General features: G+C 34.9%; 1 protein-coding gene and 1 long non-coding RNA gene across 2 annotated transcripts; one reads left to right on the forward strand and one right to left on the reverse strand.

The window, feature by feature from the left end:
• Window positions 1–76: 76 nt before the first annotated feature.
• Window positions 77–2,398, reverse strand: LOC127171600 (fish-egg lectin). The gene is made up of 5 exons (XM_051120350.1): window positions 2,333–2,398; window positions 2,171–2,257; window positions 1,813–2,040; window positions 1,443–1,654; window positions 77–208 (listed from the first exon to the last, which is right to left on the reverse strand). Exons 2-5 carry the CDS (start codon window positions 2,226–2,228, stop codon window positions 77–79), a joined length of 630 nt encoding a protein of 209 aa, XP_050976307.1. The 5' UTR covers window positions 2,229–2,257; window positions 2,333–2,398.
• A 3,578-nt stretch (window positions 2,399–5,976) lies between these two features.
• LOC127171601 (uncharacterized) lies at window positions 5,977–9,085 on the forward strand. Its single transcript, XR_007828536.1, has 2 exons — window positions 5,977–6,728; window positions 7,074–9,085. It is a non-coding gene; the product is annotated as an uncharacterized LOC127171601 (long non-coding RNA).
• Window positions 9,086–17,097: the final 8,012 nt, after the last annotated feature.

The raw sequence follows: 17,097 nt of genomic DNA on the forward strand, positions 1-17,097 counted from the left end.
TTCTTGAATGCATTTGGTTTACATTTAAAAAAAAGTGTTTAATCATTTTGTTCATAAAACTGATGAACGGTTCAGCTCACCTTTGGTATAAGTTCCCTTGATAGTTGACACCAAAGACACTCCCATCAGTTGCTACTTCAATCATGGACAGAAGTCCCCCAATATTCAAAAAGTTGCCAGACCCAGAACAGGCATTATTTGACACATCCTGCACAAGACAAAAAGAAAGACCTCAGGAAACGTTTTTATTTCTTAAAGGGGTCATCAGATGCCAAGTTCACTTTTACATGCTGTTTGAACATTAATGTGTGTTAGCAGTGTATGTACAAATCTACCCTGTAATGATAAAAAATCCATGCAGTGGTTTTTAATTAATCTGTAAAAATAATATCCCCTTTTTCAAATCGAGCCATTCTCAGATGCCTGTCATTGTTGCGTCACACACATAGAGGCCACTCACACGATAGTTGATTGACATGTTTTGATGCCGAAGCAGGGATGTAAGTTAGACATGAATTGAGTGATTGAGGTGTTGTGTTGCTGGATGTAATAATGAACATAGTGGTCGTCATTTACTCCTGACATCTGAGTCGTTGTCAAAAGGTACCGGGTCCGGTACTTTCAGTACTGAAATTTTAAAAACGTCCATTTCCTGCTCACATTTGAGCGCTGTTGAGCCGATTTTTTAAACATCGCTGATTGGCCATAGTGTTCACGCGCTCAACAGACATGACTGTGATTGGCTACAATGATAAGCGCTTCACGCTCCTCACCAAGCGTTCACATCACACATAAGGACAGTGGATCCCTAATACATCTGCATATAGACGGATCCGCTGACACATGTGGCTTTCAAACGGCCAATCAGCGAAGTTTAAAAACGGCTCAGCAGCACTCAAATGTGAGAAATGGATGTTTTTAAAATTTCAGTACAGAAAGTACAGAACCCGGTACCTTTTAACAACCATACTCCTGATCTACATATATCTGTCTATGTTTGCGCGAATCATTTGTGATCCAGCTTCACTTACAGCAGAAGTGAGTATAAGCGTTTTTTATGAATCATTGCAATCGCCTTTCCTAACAATGTGCTAGTTAGCAAGTTTAGTGGCTAAAGGCAGCTAAAGTAAACAGAGCGATCAGAGCTCATTTGCATTTAAAGCATCCCCGACCAGAATGAGATGATTTTTGCAGAGCTGATTTTGACAAGGTAAAAAGGGTGTTGTTTTACACTACCATTGAGAATTTTTAACCAAAGTATATTAGAGACTTTTCATTAAGACCCTAAAGAATCATATCAACTTGTGGAAAATGGGCATCCAATGACCCCTTTAAGGTTTATCAGAAAATCAAACCCTTGCATGATATCTACTCTCCTAGTTTACTTTTAAAAACCTGTTGTATTGACCTTCAAGCTCTTGTATTTAACATTGTGTCATTACCCTCAGGATCCAGATTTGGTCATAGCTGTTCACTCCCCAACAGCTGTACGGACCACAGCTGTAGTACTTAAGCTTTCCAGGAATGTGAACCCAAGGAATAGTGCTGGATGGCCATTTGTCGTTCGCATCCATATTTAAACAGAATATGTCATCATTCATATTGACACCTGCAATGATCTGATCACCTCCAGCATCCACCTGTTTGAGAAGCCCTACAAATAAAATCAACAGGTTGATAGAAACATTAGTTTAATAGGGACCATAAACAATAAGATGATGTCTTTGGAACTGTTGCTCAATAATTTAATATTAAAACATGTCAATTCATCACTGGGTAAACTTTTTATGTAAACTCTTTGTAACTCTTCACCTGGAAACTGAATGAAGGAACCACTCTGAAACTTGAAGATGTAGTTTGCTGAATTCACCCCCAGCCAACCAGCAGGACCAACACTGAAGTGCTTCAGAGACATATTGATTTTTATGAAGACATTATTAATCAGGACAAACGGTTCATTAAGATTGTTTACTCCAACCACTGAACCCAACCCAGCATCTATCTGCTTCAGGTTACCAAACATCACGGTACAGTCTAAAGCTGTGAAGACATGGTGCAAAACAATCAGTGATTGCAAATACACAGAATTTTAATATGAATTAAAAATTTTCATTAACCAAACAAACAAACAAAAAAATAAAAAAATAATAACAAAAAAAACATTGTTTACCCAGAGTGTGAAGGAACTGGCAGCTGAAGAGCAGCAGGACGCTCTGATAAATCTTCATTGCTCCACGATACAGTTTGTTGTTTGGACCTGCTCAGAACCAGAATTAATTTATATAAGTGAATTAAAAAAAGACAAATCAATATCACAGTGACAAATAAAGACCTTCTTGTGTTAGATCAGAGTTCAGCAGTCAGTGTGGATTCTCCTCCTTTGAGATGCAGGTACTAGAAACTTGCATTTGCTGTTGAGGGAAAGCTTATATAGCCGAAATCTGTTTCCTGATTAGACTGTGGGGGAAATTTTCTAGGCCTATGGAATGAGGATAATTAGGTAATACAGGAATAGTTGTTTTTCTGTAACTTTGGTATGACATTCAGCATCTGTAACATTTTGTTATTCTTATGTTATCTTTAATGTTTGATCTTTACATCTTCCCCCAAACTTTAAACAAAATATTATTAATATTATTTGTTATTAACAAAAAAGAATAAGACATAGGCCTATGACCTTATACCCATGTTGTAACACAAATAAATGACCTATGGATTTTCCCCTTACTGACAAATGATTAGTTTTTGGTTCAAAACTCGCAAAACTTTTATTAACAAAATGACTAAGACTGATTAAAAATAGTTCAGCTCAGTTTGTGGTCCATTATTACTTTAATGGAAAACAAAAAAATAGCTTCCCCATTAATACACAGCATTCAGTTTGAAGGTGTTTTTGTTTATCTTGTTTTGCGATTAGGAATCGACTCCCCATTCAGAGCCGTTTTCAGTTCAAAAAAGCGTATTATGGTCGCCTCTCAGACGAACTGCTGCAAATCTCGGCTGCTGTCAACAAACGTCGCTGAACGTCGATTCACGAAAATAAACCGAATGAAAAGAGTCGGTACTGAGTACGTCTGAGTTTGAGGATGCAGCCTTCCGTTAAGCACTTATTAATTTGCCTCATGCTCGCTAATTGTTAGATTATTGCACTCTCTGCCAGATATTACTGTGAGTTTTCCTGTTTGTGCTCTCTCTCTTCTATCTACTGTACTCCCCCTCCCCGTACCTCTTTGTTTTAATGTATATATAGTTGAATAACAGGATGCCTCTGGAAAGAAGCTATTCTTCTCCCAGAATTGATTTACTTCTATATGGCACATCTTTTGTTTTGTATGACGCACATATGTAACACCACCCCCTGACAATGGATCTGACAATGTTGGAGAAAATAAACTTGAAGTTTGTGAACATACAATTGGCTTCATGTTCATAATTCTTTCCATGGGCCCATGCAAGGATTGAGAATAGTCGGACGGCACTGAAAGATAAAGAGCTATGGTGTTTATTAACAAATGGGGGCTCGTCTTTCCGGAAATTTCTACAGACAGGTGAGTAATAGTCTTAAATGAATTATTCTAGCTGTCTGTTAAAAAATTGATCATATTTTTGTGCTGTAAATTTACACTCCATCATATTTGGCAGAGTGGGTTATCCTCGTCTTGTGAAAGATATACGGGGAGAACTTATCGATTTTTAATTTGCAGGCTATCCTCATGATTTATATGTGGGTTGGAGAATGAATGTTTTGCAAAAGATACATTTTTCATTACCCATTCGTAAAATAAAAGCGAATGGACGTTTCGTGAAAAGTTATCTTTGGTTACCTTGATTGAATGATTTTTTTAAATGACTTGAGAAAGTTGGTATTGTGAAGTCCTTGCAAGGCACTAAAACAAATAAATTGCTAAATCGCAATTCTTGTAATTGTCTATGCCACTTGATCTGGACAGGATTGATTAAACAGCAGAGTAGTATGATTAGTACAAAATCAAACAATGGCTATTTGCAATTATAAGTTCACTTGGATTTGGTAAAGTTTTGAAATGTATCTACTCTTGCTTTGTTTTGTGCTTGCTGCATGTTAGATCAAGTGTGCTACTTTTTTAAAAAGCATTGTCAGTTACCAACAAAGCCAACATTATGATACAGTGCTGTTAATTAGATGGATGACAACGTATAGAGCAAAAAAATATATACTGTATTTAGGATTTGGCTGAAAAGATTTTTCAAGACATTTAAGTTATGTATTGGCTCTGAAAAGTTTTTTTTTTTTTTCTGAAAAGTGGGAGCCACAAAAGAATAATACTGATAAATTAATAAACAATATAATGTTAAATACAGGACTTCAAAGATATAGCTTGTATTACATCTTGTTATCTTCAGATGTATGGAGTCTGTGTCCGTTATCCCTGGGGGACAGCATAAAATGTGATAAACTGCGAAGATTGAGACTTTAGTTTGTGTTAACTAAAATAACTTGTGCATTGTGATCAATGAGAACAAGATTGAGTGACTACTTTACACAGCTGCATTCAGCTAAAAATAACAAGAAAAATTCAGCTTTGGTTGTTACATATGGTAGATTATTTACAAGATTTCAGTATATAGTTATATTCCAGTGCATCGTGCTGATGTATTTATAAGGATTATAGAAGTATGATATGTTCAGATCAGTCAGAATAGGTTACTGCTCTTTTCGGCATTATGCCAAGAAGGAATAACTTGCTCTTTTCCTGCAAAGAACTTGCTTTATTAAAATAATATAAGGAACTGCTAGAAGACTGGTAAATAATGCAGACATGAAAAATATGCCATGATGGGCAGACAGAGGAAGATAACTGCATACAGAGACAAAACTCCAATGCCCCGCCAGGGCCTCATCACAGAGCGAAACAGCCAAAACACGTTCATCTGACTGATGATATCAGAGACTTTCATTTCTTCCCTTGTGGGCAGGTACTGCATTTACAATAATAACTACAGATACCGCTTTATATTTTGATTTGTCATATTAATTTGCAACTTTGATAATTCACAGGTCTTATCAGTTCTTTGTAATCTGTTCAACTAACAACACACTGCTTTCTTTTAATAGGCACCAGTCAAACCCCATAGAAAGAAGTTAAATGTTTGCTTGATTTCGAAATTTTTATCAGCTAAAACTCAGACTGGAATTAGAACAGATAGGAGCTGATGTGAAATTTAGACAGAGATTTAGACTCTGCTTTAAAGACAGGGCTTCTTGTAAAGCTGAGAAACACAGATGTTCCAAGATTCCTTTAAAAAAAAAAAAAAAATAGAGGAATAGAAGGGCACAAAGTGTCCAAGGTCAAAATATGGACGGTAAAGCAATGAAACTGGTCACTCCATCTTGGTTTAATAGATATTTCTTAGGGCTGAATTTAAGTAATAACTTTAAACTTCCAAATTAATTGAAATTACAAAAGCTGTCCTACCCTGGGATTGCGGTTACATGATGTTAGTGTTATTGGCCATGGATCCAAGATCATGCTGAGATCTCCAATCTTTTTAGAGCAACTCATAAGCAATAGAAAGAGATAATAAAGATGAAATTAAAGTGCACAGTTAAATGATGAAATATTTAGAAATTAAAATTGGTTCTCTTAATTATGGCATGTCTAGACCTAAAAGGTTATTTGGACAAAAAATTTAAAAATTTAGGGTTCATGATCGTGATGTGAAACTCAACCCCATTGTGATGGACATTGTCAAACTGTTTTAGTCCAACGTTTAGACACTGTTGCAAGGGGAAAGCCACAGTCCCTTTTTTTAGTAGCTTCTGTCGTTATCAAAATTGATTGATTTGAATACACTTGGTGGTATTCCACCCTTACAACATACATTACCTGTACAGTTCACTGTCTTCGGAGGCAGTGACAAAAAGAAGAAGACACTCTGGCCAGAGATGGGGGTGTTAGAGTGTGTGAAAGTGTGTGAGTGATGGTGCACCAAGGCAGACAAACTGCCATGAATAGCTATTTCCAAATTTTCAAAGTGGGCATACAAGGTAGAGTATGCCCAGTAAAATAATAGCTATGGAGTAATTTGGCTAAATATCCTGGCCTGGGATATTTTTGTGGCAGAAAGAAAAAGTGTCACACCTGGCTTTCATCAAACTGATTTTGTGACAAATGTATTAAATACAGTGTGCTCGTTAACATGTTACATGTGGGCTGAGTGTTTTACTGGAAAAACTTGATATTAATGGGTGAAAAGCCTGAATAAAAAGGCATGCTTAAGAAATTATCTGATGAATAATGAGACACCTTCAAACAACAAAGAAATAATTGAGCTGAATTGAAATTCACTGTATATCACTCAGAAGTGATATACAAGGGGGGAAATGAAGGAAATCAGGAAAAAAAAAATCAATTATAAATGATATAGTCTGCAACTGGAATGATATGGGTTCTAGCCTTTTCACTCTACTGGTGTTAAGAAAAAAAAGCCAGCTCTTAGTCCACATAAATTTTTCCTCACAGGCCACCTCAATAAGGATCGACTGGATGATGAGTAAATGTGTTGTCTCTAACAAAAGCATTTTAAGGTCTCCTTTCACAGGTAGAAGTAGTTCTGCTGAAATCAGGGATGGTTTACTGCGCTAATCTGGACTGTCCAAGTGATAGAGCGAGATACATGGCGGAGCATCCTGACTTCACACCAGGCGTGCTTCTAACTCTGGCAGAGGCAGAAGAGTCCCCAACACTGTAAAAAACTATTTGTTGAGACAGCTTAAGATAATTTGTAACCTGGCTGCCTTAAAATTTTAGGTTCAGTGAACTGAAAAAAAGTTTATTTAACTTGAAATGTTAAATTATACTAAGTGACAACAAGCTATTTGAGTTGAATCAACTTAAAATTTTAAGGCAGCTGGGTTACTTACCTATCTGTTAAGTTTAGCAAACACAAATATCTAAGTTGTAACTTAGTACAACTTAACATTTCAAGTTGACTAAACTTATTTTAGTTGACTGAACTTAAAATTTTAAGGCAACAGGGTAACAAATTATTTTAAGCTGACTCAACAAATTGTGTCTTTTATTTTTTTACAGTGAAGGGGGACCAACAAGGAGAATGAGCAAACTCAACTGGTGGCTTAAAAGCCCACTGTTTGTTCCAACTGATAAAGAGCCTGCCAGAATCAAAGAAAGATTGAGGAGCAACTCAGTCAGTGTTTGAGAAAAAAAAAGGAGAATGCAAGAGAGGCTGATTAAATCATCTTGATACTGAAATCATCCTGATACAGCGCGGAATGAAGAAATTACGATGTGGTTTATCTGTATGACATTACTGATAATGTCGTTTTAGCTGATTTAAGTCACTGTATATTGATATACTATTTAGGCTTTAAAAGTAATTTTGTTAGATTGCCTTACACTGGATACATTATCATCACAGGCTAAAATTAAAATAAAAAGGAAGTATAAGTTATATCAGTGGAAAAAATTGACCAAATTTCAAAGTCCAGGTGATTATTATATAATTATTTCTTATGGTGGCCCACATCTGACTGTCCTGGTGAAAATCTAATAGTTAAATTATGGATATCTGTCTGAGGTTGAAGAGATATTCTAACCTTTATAAACCAAAGATGTGAACAAGATATCATGCAATGCAATACATTGACATTTGCCTTTTGGTCTCTGTTGCAGGCTTTGATTAAGAATTATGTGTGTGAATATTACTAAAATTGGTAATACACCTAGCTGTACTGGAAGCCTGCTCACCTGTACATATTTCTTTGTAAATATGGGTGAGGAAAACTGGCTAGATAATGAAGATATACAATACACTAGCCAATCATATTTTTAAGTCTGAGGCCAAGGAAAAGGTACAAGGCTTACACTTACCTGCACTGCAAACCTAATAGACTATGACTAAAGAGCAAAGTGTGGTGTAGTAGGAATATCATGTTGAACATATATCCCTAATAATGATGTTGATTGATTTAGGTTTACTGAATATGAATATAAATGCTTAGGAAGCATAGGCAAAGGAAGTAGTGAATACTCAGAATGATTTTTGTCTTGATTCACAAGTTGGTAAAGATTCTTTAAGTGCCATGATAAACAGAACTGTTAAATGTACAGATCTTAAGTGGAATGAGAAAAACGTTGATCGGATGTTAAGGAATTGGGCAGAGAGCCTTTATGATGTTTATTATATAAACAAATGGGGGAACTGTTAGATTATATAACACTCTCTGCCCGATATTACTGTGAGTTTTCCTGTTTGTGCTCTCTTTCTCTCCTATCTACTGTACTTCTTTTTGTGGGTCAGCTTTTTTTTTAAAAAAAAAAAGTATATATAGTTTGAATAACAGGATGCCTCCATAGGCGGAGCTGGGAGCGGGGGTTGTCTGAGCTATGGAAAATCAAAGAATTCATATTTTTTCATTTTATTTATATTATCTTATTATTTTAGTTGATAGAATAAGTACGTTTTGGGTAAATTAATTTCCATTTAAGCCCCATATCCTCGCAAGTCGAAACAAGAAACAAGTTTCTCAGTTATGAGGAAAGTAGAAAACTGGCTCCGAACTTCAGTAGCACATATCTTTAGTTTCCCTCTTTTCACTTGCTTTCTATTGCTTTTAAATAGCTCGTAAATGCTCTGTGCACGTTTTACGTTCACTTTTAAATTACGTTAAACTCAACGTTAAACTCACTTAAACTCACTTGCAGCCTATAAATTAATCATAGAACTTTTATTAACAAAACGAATAAAAATAGCTTACACCATGCCATATGCCTACAATAACGAATAACTTAGGCTAGGCCTACATACATTTTAAATATACAAAACTGAAAATCGGTAATGGAACCAAATAAATAAAAAACGTAAAACGTTTATTAGCAAAACGAATAAGAAAGAAATTACACAAAGTAAAAATCAGCAAACACTGTAGAACCAAATAAGAAACGAATGTTCAAAAAAACTCTCTTTGTGCAGCAGTCATGTTACTTCTAAATGTTTTTCAATGTAGAATATGTAACATAAATATATGAAATGTAGAACATATATTAAAAACAAATAAAGAAATAAATAAATAAAAAAAAAAAAATCTGCATAAAAGTGAAACTCCGCCTATGGATGCCTTTGGAAAGAAGCTATTCTTCTCCCAGAATTGTTTTACTTCTATATGGCACATCTTTTGTTTTGTATGACGCACATATGTACCACCACCCCCTGACAATGGATCTATAATCTAATGTTGGAGAGAATAAATTTGAAAGAAGTTTGTGAAGATACAATTGGCTTCATGTTCATAATTCTTTCCATGTGCCCATGCATAGACTGAGAATAGTCGGATGGCATCGAAAGATAAAGAGCTATGGTATTTATTAACACTAATAGTGATTAGAAGTCTGATTCGTTTCGGATAGATCGTCTTATTGAACCAGTTCAAAAATGATTAAGAAGTTATTTTACAGTGTAACTGGCTTATGTTGTCCACATGAGCGCTGCACAACAATTGATCATGACGTGATCGAGGGTCTTGGTCCTATGCTATTTTTAAGCTTTCTAAAATTCTGAAAGAAAATTCTGAAAGTCTGTGAAAATTCTGAAAGAAAGCGCTGAGAGCACAGATAAGTGACCGAGAGCGCGCCTGACTGACAGATAAACCACGAGCTCTTATATCAGTGTTGTTGTTAATGTTCTGGTTATTTTATTTCAGTGTACAGTTCGGTAATTTTGTGCAACGCTTACGGTTGAAGTAAACATCATTCAGCTGAACTGTACACGTCTTGTTTCATTTATGCAATAAATGCATGTCCACTGCTCAGCTGTGGGCTATGACTCATTTCATGGGCGATGCAGATAAATATATAATAAATTAAATACAGAAATGTATCATAATTTTAAAAAACATATCATATTATGATATGGTTACTTTCTAAGACATTTATATCCATGGCGAAATTAGGTTCCTCCTACCTAAAAAAACAAGAATCGAAAAAGAATCGAAAACAACAGTGAGGAATCGATTCTTGGAATCGAATCCCATCGATTCCAGAACCAGGAATCGGACTCCAATCAAGAATCAGGAATCCAAAATTTTCGGAATCGAACAGCCCTAGGCGTCTTTACTTTGAATGAAGCACATCACGGGCGCGCCACCTACTGAAGCGTGCGATGACGTCATGACGCAGGCATGCCAAGCGAAAATAATGAATTTGATAAATACACTTTTTAAGCACAAATAGGAAATTAAACACTATTTAGCAAATTAGAAAAAACAATTTCATAATGAATTCAAAGGATATTTACCATATAAACATAACTTATATTCACTATTCAATATATCACACTCTCCCCTATATGAAAAGATGAAGAATACATTTCTACTGTTTCTACTTTTTTTCTCTTTATGTCACAGTGACACAACACATCTTATTAATTCTTTCACATTTGTATACTCAGTCACCTTTTCCTCCATAATGACACCGCAAGTTTACATTTAGCAACAGTCCTCGTCAACTGATTATAGTTTTTCCTGACTCAAGTGCAAGAGATTATGCCCCTTTAACATATTCAGGTACAGGGAGGTTCAGTATCCAAGAGGAAAAAAAAAAACATGGAAGTCCATTTAAGGCTGATGCCACATTAAAAAAAATGCAAAAGGTATAACTCAAAATCTCTGCAAAAATGTTTCAAAAAAGATGTTCACTCAGTTTTTTTTTTTTTTTTTTTTTTTTTTTTTGGTATATATAGGCCTTTCAAAACAGTCTATGTCTCATTGGCCAAGAAACAGTCCAGTGCATATATACGCATGTAGGTGTATGCAAAAGTTCACTTTTTTATCCTCCCACAGTCCGTAAGAATAATGTATACGTGTGTGCAACAGTTCATTGTCTTTCATCAGTTCTTTGACAGTCCATAGGAAAAAAATGACACATGATCATGATCACATGATCCTTCAGAAATCATTCTAATATTCTGATTTGCTACTCAGAAAAAAAAAAAACATTTATTATTATTATTATTATTATTATTATTTTGTTGAAAACAGCTGAGTAGATTTTTTTTTCAGGTTTCTTTGATGAATAGAAAGTTCAGAAGACCAGCATTTATATAGAAATGTTTCTATTCATCAAAGAATCCTGAAAAAAAGGTACTTAACTGTTTTAAATATTGATGATGATGATGATGATAATAATAATAATAATAATAATAAATGTTTATTATATTAGAAAGATTTCTGCAGGATCATGTGACACTGAAGACTGGAGTAATGATGCTGTAAATTCAGCTTTTTGTCTGTATCACAATATATTACATATTTACAATATATTCACATAGAAAACAGTTATTTTAAATAGTTTAAATATTTCACAATATGCATTGCATAACTCATAATATTGAAAACGGTGATTATTCCAAGGTCTATTCTAAAACCATGATTGGTTGGTGTTAAGTAAAGCAATAAGTGTTTGCACAAGTGAAGTGTGAGGCACTGACGAATTTTGATTGGTTGTGTCTGAAAAAGAAAATCAAGATACTTCCTGTTAGATTCTTGTGTGTTACATAAAGAATTGTGTGTGGTGTTTTGCAAAAAGTGTTTTATGAAATTGAAAACTGAGTCAAAGGCCAAGAATTAGTGTATGGTTTTGCAGATTTGGTGTGTGGTTCTGGTGTTTGAGTGCCAGGTTTTAGAAACTGTGTGACAAGTAAAGATTTTGTGTGTAAGCAGTTGAAAAAAACTGTAATAACAAACAGAGGGTGGTCTTGGGTAGGAGAACACCACAGGCGCCCAAGGCATTGCAGCAGGTGCCCACACATTAGGGAAAGGTGGATCACGTTCGTAACCAGTTACTTGGACTTGGTAACAGGTAGGTGTGTCTAGATAATCGTATGTACATTTTTTTGGTGGTCGTCGTTGCCTCACTGAATGATGATACTCCATCTCTCTAGGTCTGTCACTTCAACTGATTCCTTCATAGGTGAGCATTCACGTGCACTTACTGGACTGTTTTCTATTCACCTTTCAAACAGTTCAGGTCTGTTCTCCTTCACAGGTCCATTGGCAGGTATTGGAAGGGGTTGTCCTGCCGGTTCTGGTTCAAGATCTAAGAATGCAGAATTATCTGATGCGTTGTGATGAGTAGGCAACTCAAAGGGAGCAGGTTGTATTTGTACTTCCTCTTGTCTTTGATCATAACTTGACTGTTTTCTTAGCTGGCCTGGCTCAACTGGTACATAATACTCAGAATCACTTTCACTTTCCAACTCACTTTGTTTACAGGTTCATTGGATTTCTCCTGTGATTGTGTTCGCTCGAATTTTGATCTCAACATTGGATCGACTTCAAGAGGCAAGTGATCACATGACATTAGGATGTCTCGATGTAATACTCGCGACCTCCCTTTCCCTTTTTCAGGTTTGACTTCATAAATCGGCACATCCTCTTCAACTCTACGTACTACAACGTGGACTTGCTCTTCCCAATGGCTCCGTAGTTTACCTGGTCCCCCCTTGGGGTCAAATTCCTCACACGGACTGGATCTTGCCTGAGCCAAGATCAGTGTATCTCAGTTTCTGGTCATTTTTTTTTTTATTTCGTTCACTTGCCTTTTTTGCATGTTCATTGGCTATCATTTGTGCTTCTTGCATCCCTCGTTTCCATGCTTCCAGGTACTCACTTTGACTCTCAGATGGGTTGTCGGTCTTAAGCCCGAAGAGCACATCAATGGGAAGTCTTGGGGAGCGACCAAATAAGAGCTGAAATGGGGAGAAGCCAGTCATTTCACTTTTTGTGCAATTGTAGGCATATATCAACTTGTTCAGTGAGTCTTTCCAATTTGATTTCTGTTTTTCAGTTAGAGTTTTCAACATTTGCAATGTTCGATTAAATCTCTCCACCTGCCCATTCCCTTGGGGGTGGTAGGGAGTAGCTCTCCATCCAGTGATCCCAGTGTATTTTTGCAGTTGCCGAAACAGCTGGTTTTCAAACCCCAGCGCCACCTACTGAAGCGTGCGATGATGTCATGACGCAGGCATGGCAAGCGAAAAAAATGAATTTGATAAATACACTTTTTAATAGGAAATAGGAAATTAAACACTATTTAGCAATATTAGAAAAAATATTTTATAATGGATTCAAAGGAAATTTACCACATAAACATAACTTATATTCACTACTCAATATATCACACTATGGTCTTGTGATCTCACTGGCTCACTCTGTCTTTGTGCTGCGGCTTGTGGTCAAAGGTTTTGAATAACTGTGTGTATGTGATATATCCAAAAATATAATATTAAGGCAAAGGTGTTAGCAACCTAAGACAAATGTTTGCTTTTGAGATTTGCTTGTGATATTTTGAATACAGTGCTTCATTTGGCAAGAGATGTAAGGCATTTTGCATTTTGTGTTGAAGGATCCTTAGATCCTTACATGCAAATTATTGTGTTGTGTTCAAATTTTATGTTTGTTTTTAATTTCATTTATAATCATTTTATAATCATTAGTCATTCACATAATTCATATTTAATTATTACTTTGATTATTTAAGTATTTATCATTTATTCCTATATATTATTCATTTATATGTTTTTATATTTTATATTTCTTATTATTTTCCTTGCTTATGCATTTTCATTATTGTTCAGTTCCATGATTGTGAGGTTTCATGAATTGTTTGGTCTAAGAAATAGATAACGGGGATGTTTATGGAAGTTCAAGGTTCATGGGATGTTGAATCAGTTTGATATATCATTGTTCTTTGAGCTGTACTCCCCAGGCGAAGTCTGAACATTGAGACATACGCAACTAAAACTGTTCAATAAATTCTGTTATACCTTTTACCATCATCACTTCGTCTCCTGCTTCTGCTCTTTTCTGGCTTCCATCGGTCAACTTCTTAACTGACAGAAACCTGCTGTTAGCGGGGTTGGGGTAACTACAGCTTGCTGACTAGTTGTTCTGTTACCGGAAAGACTGATATTTTCTGATGGGATCTGGTGTCCGGGGCTGGATCCTAATTGTCCGGCGTGGGGACTTGATCTAACAGTGTGTGCAATTCTTGGATTTGTGTATAAAGTTTTGAAAAATAGAGGCAAAGTTTTGAAAATGTGTGTAAGCAGTTGAAAAAAACTGTAAATAGTAAAAACATTTCACAATATTTCTGATTTTGCTGTATTTTGGATAATATAAATGCAGGCTTGGTGTACAGAATATAATTAAAAAAAAAAAAAAAAAAACATTAAAAACATTAAAAAATCTTACTGTTCAGAAACTTTTGACTTGTTGTGTATTTTAACCATACGTATAGTTGGACAGAAACCAAACATAATTTTGAAAAAGGTGATTCCAAGGCCTATTCTAAAGCCATGATTGGTTGGTGTTAAGTAAAGCAATGAGTGTTTGGTCAGTGTGAGGCACAAATTAGTGTGGCATTTTGATCAGTTGTGTTTGAAAAAAGGAATTCAAGATACTTCCTGTTAGATTTTTGTGTGTTACATAGAGAATTGTGTGTTGTGTTTTGCAAAAAATGTTTTATGAAATTGACAACTGAGTCAAAGGCCTAGAATTAGCATATGGTTTTGCAGATTTGGTGTGTGGTTCTGGTGTTTGAGTGTCAGATTTCAGAAATTGTGTGACAAGAAAAGATTTTGTGTGTAAGCAGTTGAAAAAAAACTGTAATAAAACGTGGTTTTAATTAAGATGCAGAAAATTTTTTGATAAATAAAGGATGGCCCACTTTATCTGAAAATAAATTTATCTGGAGTACATGACCTCAAAATGTTTATTGGTATATATCTCGCAAATAACAGTTAAAATGAACTGTATTATAACAGAAATATTATAGCTGGACCTTAAAGTTAACAAAAGTAATAAAGTAAGATAAGTAAGACAAAACAAAACAACAACAACAACAAAAAACATCTAGGTATCTAAATGAAATGTTTTACAAAAAGTGTCCCACTTCACCTGAGTTCACCCTACAGTAAAGTAAAAATTAACTTCACCATCCTCGGTACCCTGAGTCAGTTTGCATTTACAGTATTCGCAATGACCATCCCTTGTCCAAAACTGCTAAAATAAACTCACTAGAGGGTCTCACTGTCAAATTGAGTAGTAATTTATTTTATTATTTAATCTTCATTTACAAGTGAATATTCAGTCTAAGCAATGGTGACACCTGTCCCTTTGCGCCACCTGGTTGAGATTTTGCTAATGAGTTTGTACTGTAGGCTATACTTCAAAGAATGTCATGCACGATCATTGTGATTCTTTTTCGACATTTTGGGTAGTTTTGATGACTTTGCATCTAATGTGCTTTTGCTCTTGTCAAGTACAGTCTAAGCAAGTCCAAGCAAAAGTCGGTAACACTTCACAATACGTGTGGACAAATATGCATTAATTCATGCTTAAAGGGGTCATCGGATGCCCATTTTCCACATGCTGATATGATTCTTTAGGGTCTTAATGAAAAGTCTATTATATACTTTGGTTAAAAATTCTCAATGATAGTGTAAAACAACCTTGTCAAAATTAGCTCTGCAAAAATCATCCTGTTCTGGTCGAGGTTGCTTTAAATGTTAATGAGCTCTGCTCGCCCCACCCCTCTCTTCTCTCTGTGGATTGACGAGCCTGTTTACTTTAGCCGCATTTAGCCTGTTTTGCCGCTAAACTTGCTAACTAGTACATTATTAGGAAAGGCGATTGCAAAGATTCATAAAAAAAAACCTTGTACTCACTTCTGCTGTAAGTGAAGCTGGATCACGAATGATTCTCACGAACATAGACAGATATTATTAATATTATTATTACAGATTAATTAAAAACCACTGTATAGATTTTTAGCATTACAGGGTAGATTTGTACATACACTGCCAACACACATTAGTGTTCAAACAGCATGTAAAACTGAACTTAACATCTGATGACCCCTTTAAATAATGCAGAGATAATCATGAGTTAATATTTAACTCATGAAGAACTAAACCATTTATTAATAATTACTTCATCAGCAACAAATGAACATTCTATATGATTCATAGATTAAGTAATCAATAAATTGTTATTAGTTAGATGTGTCATAATGTATTAATTCCCTAATAACTTTCATTTTATTAACTAATAGTATAAATTCATGTGTTAATTACCACAATGGGTTGAAGCCACGCATTTCATCTTCCAGTTGTCTGCTTTAATTAATCATTAGCTAATGATTTGCAAAGATATCATTATGTTATGACTTTACTTGTTGAGGCACAGAACCATTAACTAATTGTTAAGTAATATGTGATTGTGGTTATGGATTTAGAATTAGTTAGTTAGTCATGTGCCTCAACAAGTAAGGTCATAACATAATGATATCTTTGCAAATCATTAAGTAATGATTAATTAAAGCAGACAACTGAAAGTTGAAATGCATGGCTTCAACCCATGAAAATGCATGGCTCCAACACACTGAGGCACATGACTAACTAACTAATTCTCTATCTATAACCACAATGACATATTACTTAACAATTAGTTAACAGTTCTGTGCCTCAACAAGTAAAGTCATAATATAAAGATACATTTGTATCAATCATTGCAAATCATTAGCTAATGAGTATTTAAAGCAGACAACAGGAAGCTGAAGTACATAGCTTTGACTACAGTGGTTATTAATGTTATTTTGTCTTGTCTGCTAATGATTTACATCATTAGTTAATAAAATAAGTGATTAGGGAATTAATATATTATGACACATTTAACTAATAACAATTTATTGATTACTTAATCTATGAATCATATAAAAAGTTCATTAGTTGCAGTAATAATTAATAAATGGTTTAGTTCTTCATGAATTATACATTAACTTGTGATTATCTGTGCATTAATTAAGCATGAATTAATGCATATTAGTGCACACGTATTGTAAAGTGTTACCCAGAAGTCTAAGCAAATTTAGGCAATCAGAGCAGCTCTTTGTATGCTTTGGAGGCAGCACTCAATGGCATTCTGCACTGACTTATATATATATAGTAAAATAACTAAATGCTTGTTCCCGTAATATAAGGTAACTTTAGTAACCAAGAGATTATTAGAATTAGTATTAGAATAAATTTAGAACTATTTGA

This window comes from Labeo rohita, chromosome 10 (assembly GCF_022985175.1).
Source record: "Labeo rohita strain BAU-BD-2019 chromosome 10, IGBB_LRoh.1.0, whole genome shotgun sequence".
Classification (NCBI taxonomy): domain Eukaryota; kingdom Metazoa; phylum Chordata; class Actinopteri; order Cypriniformes; family Cyprinidae; genus Labeo; species Labeo rohita.